This window comes from Trachurus trachurus (assembly GCF_905171665.1).
Source record: "Trachurus trachurus genome assembly, chromosome: 2".
NCBI lineage: Eukaryota > Metazoa > Chordata > Actinopteri > Carangiformes > Carangidae > Trachurus > Trachurus trachurus.
In genome coordinates this window covers 14882996-14889517 of record NC_139914.1, presented here as the reverse complement: position 1 = coordinate 14889517, position 6522 = coordinate 14882996, and the positions used below count along the sequence as shown (strand labels likewise).

Here is a 6522-nt window from a genome sequence, read left to right as displayed (position 1 = left end):
TTCAACTGATTTATTTGTGAGTAGAACTTTATCAACTTGTAATTCTTAAAATAAAAAAAAGTGTGCAGTGTGCTGTGTGCATGTGATTGAGGAATAGCCTAGATATTCAAGTGTTCTTGCATTAAATCTGGTTGTTTTAGCCAAGATTATGCTACAATATATTTCCCCCAACTATATTGAAGGGTTAAATTTAGTAAATTTCTGATATATTCCCGTTAATTCCCATGGAAAGTTTCCAACTTTGAAAATTCCTGGAATTTTGCAACCCAACGACCATGCAAATGGTCCGGGGGTCAAAACCATGGACCAAATGACTCTATCCATGGTGCCGACCCCGACAATGACAATGACAATGTAAAAATCAGAAAACACAATCAACTCATTGTGGATGTCTGCCTCCTTCACTAAGACCAGATTGACACTAAACATCTGTTTATCTAGAGTCAAATAAAGTTATTAATTAAAGCAATTACTATTGTTGTGTGAGGTTTTTTTTAGTAATGGCTAAAAGAACGCGTTTTGGGAGGTCACTTAGACCAAAACTGTCCACGTGAACATTTGTACCAAATCGGAGTCAATGTCCTTAAGGCTTTTACTGAGACACTGAGGTACAAACTCAACAAAACCAGAAATTAGCAATAAGCCGTTAGCAAGAAACTGCTGCTAGGCAACAGCGACAGACATATGGCCACAGACATTAAGTCCATTCTACAACCTGGTTCTTATCAAAAACTAAAGACCAGGACCGGTTGCAACTATACAATTCAGAGCCTGGACATTACGCATCAATTCGTCATTTCCAGCCCTTCGATCATATTTAAAACCACTGAAGCTGACGAGACCGACTTCAATCTGAGATCAGGAGTTCGATTTCCGTTTTCCACCTAAACGCCGACACAGTGTGAGACTGAGACTGAGACTGAGCTTTACACTAACGAAGTGACCGATGAGGCCAATACAACACGTTTAATAACCTGTGTAACAGTATTATATCATCATCAGCGTATTGGAGGTGTGCCACTGTGACGCAACACCAGATGGGAGCGGTTTCTGAACACACACACACACTCACACACACATATTTCCAACATACAACTGTTATACATGCAAACAGTTGGTATGAAAACAATAAGACATTATCTACGGACAACAAACAACTGCTCTTACCACATGGGCCCCAGCGGAGGGTCCACGTGGTGAGCAACATCGCTTCAGTTGCAAACTTTTCTTTTCTTGTTTTCATTGACTAAAAACATTAGCCCTGTCTTTTTTTTGTTTTTTTTTAAACCATGAATAGCTTGGTGTGAGTACATTCAAAATAAAAGCATTTTTTTTGTATTTTAGCTCTGTTAAATGTCAAACAGCAACACTTCTTTACTAAACTACAACCAAAGCACAGTAACTGAAATACCCCACAAATAATAACACTGTTAGAGGAGCTAGAGGACCCCTCACCCTGGAGCCATGTTTTCACCACAACCTGCGTGTGACCGAGTGATGTGAGTTTATCGACGTCTCATCCACCGTAAAAACAGTCGAGGTGAAGCCGAGACGTCTTACACCAGGTGTTAATCACGTCCTTTTAGTGTCTTTACCTTCACAAAGCCCCCGGATGAGGAAACACAACGTCTCAGGATGATGCTGCTGCTGCTGCTGCATTCATGTCATGTGGGAATAACGTAACTTGGATGAGATCTAAGAGACTTGTTTTCTTTTTTAATCACCACAAACAAAAGTTCATATCTCCCGTCTTTCCCATGGGACATGAACGCTGCAAAAACTCTAAATCTTACCAAGAATATTTGTCTTATTTCTAGTCAAAACAAATCTCATTCTACTTAAAATAAGACTCATCACATAAAAAGCAGCTTGTTTTTAGACACTTTTTACTTCTTTCAAGCAGATTTTCACTTGAAATAAGTAGAAAAATCTGATAGTGGAGCAAGTTTTTCTTTCTTATTACAAGCACAAAAAACTTGCTTTCACTGGCAGATTTTTCTACTTATTTCAAGTGAAAATGATCTAAAAACAAGTTCATTTTTAGGTGATGAGTCTTATTTTAAGTGGAAAGAGATTAGTTTTGACTAGAAATGAGACATTTTGACAAGAAATAAGACAAATATTCTTGGAAAGATGTAGAGTTTTTGTGAAGTGAAGCAGCATTTGATTCTCCTCCGTCCAATGAAACGCTTGAACATCGGAGCACCGTGGGTGCCTTTCCCAAACCCTCGTAGCTCAGAGAGTGTGTTCAGCTCTTGACCAGTCACCTCAGGATGGAATGTCACAGTCCTCACACTGCTGCCCCCCGCCCCCCCGGGGCCGCTGCTCACTGCTTCACCCCGGGGCTGTAGTCGGGACGCCGCGTCTGGATGATCTTGGGCCGCAGGGGGCGGGGCTTGTCGTCCTGGTCGCTGTCGTCGGGGGCGGAGCTGTCGCCGGCGCGCTCGTCCTCGCACACGTGCACGACCACGCTGGGGGTGGTGGGCGTGGCCGTGTGCAGCTCGTACTTGTCCCCTGGAGCCAAACACACAACATTAGTGAATTAAGATTATGAGGTGTTTTTTTTGGATGAAAAGGGTTAGGGTTATAAAGCCTGTGACGGGGTGGAATCATTGTGATGGGTGGCACTGTTCTTCATATTGAATTAGTATAAAATATTTAAATCTCTATCACTTTCACACTTCCCTCCCCCAGCATCAAATTAAACACTTTGTTCTGTGTTATCAGTATGATTTTGGAAGATGAAGATGAGTCCTTAAATTTTGTCCATTCCACCCCGTCACAGAATGCTGTACATGAAATAAAAAGATTTTTAAAAAATAATTTAAACAAACTATTGGTGTTTTTGAACAAAAAGACAACTTCTGAAGTGAATAACTTTTTGTTTGTCTTATTTTAATCTAAAATTACTGTTCAATTTGTTAACCTTTATCCTGTGGCGGGGTGGAAAAAGAAACTCTGATTTCGGGGGTTTAATGTGCTAAAAGACCGTCAGAAAAGGGTGTCTGAGCTTGAAAAATATGTTTTTTTGCAAGTGTTACATGTTCTGCATGCAATGAAACAAAAAAAACAAAAAAAAGTTGAGGTCAAAAAACTCAAATTTCCAAAGCCCAAATTTAACAGTTTTCATGGAATGACCCATCCGTGTTAAAAGCCAGCGTTAATAGATCCATGCGTTTACCGCAACTATGACAACGACTGAAAACCATGGAAACGTAAACGTACAATTCCAATGGAAATGTAAAAACCAGCTTCTTCTGGTTTTGACCATAGATGACGTTGGGAAACTTGTGGATGAACAGTGGAACGTACCTGGTCCGAGCTTTGAGATGGCACACAGCAGGTCGTAGTTGACGACCGGCATGGCGTCCTGAGACTGTTCCCACCCCACCGGAGGGGAGGCCGGGGGGGAGATGAGGAACTGCTTGTCTGGCTTGGGGGGCTCCAACCGAGGACTCCCTATATGGACCGACTACACAGGAGAGGAGCAAGGGGGAGGTTAGCCACTTTAGAAGCATCACTAGCATAAATAGCTCTGGAATAGGGTGTTAGCAGTGTTAGCTAGTTGCCACCGTGCAGAGACTTACATTTATAGCATAACTAGCTAACTGGGCTAGTTGGTTTTAGCAGTGTTAGCTAGCTGTTGCTAATCACAGAAGAATCAAACATGTTTATTCACACAAAACTAATTCTGAACACTGCTGTTAAAACCCAGGATATTTAGCTAACTAGCAAGGTAGTAGATAGTCCTCTGTATGTGTTTTCAATGTAGTCCCCCGGTTGCCCACGGGGTAACAGGTGTGGCCTGTGTGTGTGGTGCCTTTGTGTTTACCTGTGTCTTTCTATGTCTTGGGCCTTTTCTGTATTGTACCGTGTTGTGTATTCTTTAGCATCTATATTTTATTGTGTTTTGTATTGTGAGTGTCGGGACTACAGATGGAAATTAGCCCGAGGGCTAAATCTGGTACAACCATCTTTTCATTGTTCTTTTTTTCAATTGACTAATGGTAATGTACACTGTCCTGTTTCAATAAACTAAACTAACTATACTGAACTCCAGTTAATACAACCAGTGTTATGTGCATATTTACAGCAGCAGTCGTTGAGATTCCAGAGCAATGGTGTGATTGCGGTTACAGTAAGGGATGGTGGGGGCAACTTCATGAAAATTGTCATTGCAAAAAGAATCATTATGAATTGATCATTTATGTAGTTGCTTTATTATCTTTTTAAAATATTGAACTCTTTCGGGGTAAATGCAAAAACACAGAGACCATGTCCCGTTGGGTTATTAGATAGAACAGGGTTTTAGCTATTTTGTTATTCTTTATGCTAACAACTGGAGTTTTTAAAATCAATACAGTAAATAATGAAGTTTACCTGAGCAAAGTAGAGCCTCATCTCTTTGCCGTTGAAGTCCGTCTTATGCAGTCTCAGTCTGGCCTCGGCTGCAGCCAGGGCATCACTGAAGCTGATCCTGACTCTCCGGAAGGACCTGAAGTACTGGAACTGCACCTCCGGATCAAATGAGCGGAACAAGGACTCGAAGCTGGTCTGGAAAGAGTTGGAGGAGATGGAAATGATGAGTCAAAAGAGAAAAGTAAACCAGTTTCTCTAGATTCACCCAAATTGTTCCCTTCAGCTCTTCTCATCTAAAAATACTGAGGCAGCCGGAACATAGATACAGACTTAAAAGTCTCCATGAATAATACTGTTATAAATAGATTCTATTATCAGACACTATATCTGTCGCTTCCCTCTGCTCAAGACAGGATGTGTTTTGCATGATGGAGGAAGAACCAGAAACTTGTCGAGATTGAAAAATTGAGTTGGCCTTGTTTAAAATTTCCAAAAGGACTAAACTAATAGATGCATTCTGACCCATCAGTCCCCTCAGTCTCGTGGTGGTTCCTGAGTGATGGTCTAAGGAGGCACAGCCTTGGAGAGTCGCAAAGACCACCAAATCATACCCAACATCCCAGCGCCTGACAGCAGAGAGACCTGGTGCACTGGGTCCTGGATTGGTTCAAGACAATGTCGGGCCTCGTATGGCAAGATTGTTGGCAGTTCCTTGATGACGAAGGCATCGATGCCACCGACTGGCCCTCAAGTTTACTTGAATTAAATTAAATTGAGCACCTTAAAGCACCTTAAAGGTTATGCATCCGATGGAAGCAACCAACCACCACCACATACACTGTCCAGGAGCTCACAGATGCCCTGGTCCAGATCTAGGACAAGAACCTCCTTCCCAGACCTTGAATCAACCAAAAACAAACTGTGTTCTCCATAACCTTGAACTGACACCTCTTCAAAACACTGTGAACCCCAATCGAAGCATTTGTTGCAGAACTGTTGGATCAGACAGCATTTGTTTTAGCTAGCTGTTCCAAATAAACTGAAGACTTTTTAAAAAAAAAAGACAAATGGTGTGGTGCTGCAGTCATCGCACTGACTATCTGACAAAAATAGCTTCCTACAAGTGATCCTTGTGCAGAGATCAGTCAGCATGTTGCAACACAGAGCAGAGAGTGACGGAGAGCTGTGCGTCATGTGGAGGAAAAGGTCCTCACTTGTAATCACACACACACAAACACAACTCAAAACACACTCAAACCTTGGACCAGTTACTTGACGGACAGAAACTGTATCTTTTTGTAAAGGACTAATTGAGGATAAAGACATTAAAAGCAATCAGAAATGATAGTAATGGTACAGTTGTTTTAAAGATCAATTACTCTTTTCTGGCATTCAAGTGTTGGTCCAAAAGAAGATATTTGTGGTTTCAAAAACCAAAAAACGATCACAATGTCAGACTGTGTCTTACTTCTGATTGGCGGACTGTCTTCTAAATGATCTAATGAAAATACAGCAGATTTAAGGTACTTATGCAATATTGGATGGTGAGTCCAGGTGGGCAGGAACAACAAGGAGCAGTGTCTGCTTTGTTGTGACATCACAAAGTTACGGAAGTCCTGCTGTCAGATTTGAATGCCCAGTTTCGAGATACCACACCCCACATTATGGGACCTTTAACTCTGATTCATTCAATTGCTTTTGGCCCATCCATCTTTCTTCCATCTGACTGACAGCAACCACTCTGGACAAATTCACACCACATAGTGACCTACATCACTCTAACTCCATCAGTTTAATTGACATAACAGGTACAAATTGGGTTGCAGGACTTGGTTTAGAGATAACTGTAGGTCCTGGTTCTGAGCAAGGGCTTCCAAACTGGAGTTGATGGTCCTCAGAGTCTTGTCAATAAACCCAAATGACTTTCAAACAGGCTGCTTTTAGTTTTATAGAATGTTTTGCTTAACTATGGCAAAAGGTTTGGGACCATTTCCCTGTCAGGAACTCAATTTGAGGAAAACAAGATCCTTGAAGACCCTAGTTGGGACCAGACCGCTGGCTCACCTGTGCCTCGGGACGGACGAACACTTCCTGGTTGGTCACCGAGGCGACCAGGCAGAAGCGGTTACACTTGGTGGTCTTGATGTGCATGATGGGAGATCC

At 41.9% G+C, this 6522-nt stretch overlaps 1 protein-coding gene across 2 annotated transcripts in view; it reads right to left on the bottom strand.

Annotated features, from left to right (window-relative positions):
- Positions 1-2030: 2030 nt before the first annotated feature.
- Positions 2031-6522, bottom strand: part of rcan1b (regulator of calcineurin 1b) — a 15167-nt gene continuing 10675 nt past the window's right edge. Inside the window, exons 1-4 of one of the 2 annotated variants that reach the window (XM_083986526.1) lie at positions 6424-6522; positions 4381-4554; positions 3313-3472; positions 2031-2514 (exon numbers count right to left, since the gene is read on the bottom strand). The exon at positions 6424-6522 is cut by the window's right edge and continues 236 nt beyond it. In XM_083986526.1, coding sequence (XP_083842652.1) covers positions 2327-2514; positions 3313-3472; positions 4381-4554; positions 6424-6510 — 609 coding nt within the window. In that variant the 5' untranslated portion in view covers positions 6511-6522 and the 3' untranslated portion in view covers positions 2031-2326. The remainder of the gene's footprint in view (positions 2515-3312; positions 3473-4380; positions 4555-6423) is intronic. The other variant, XM_083986525.1, reaches the window with a different exon arrangement.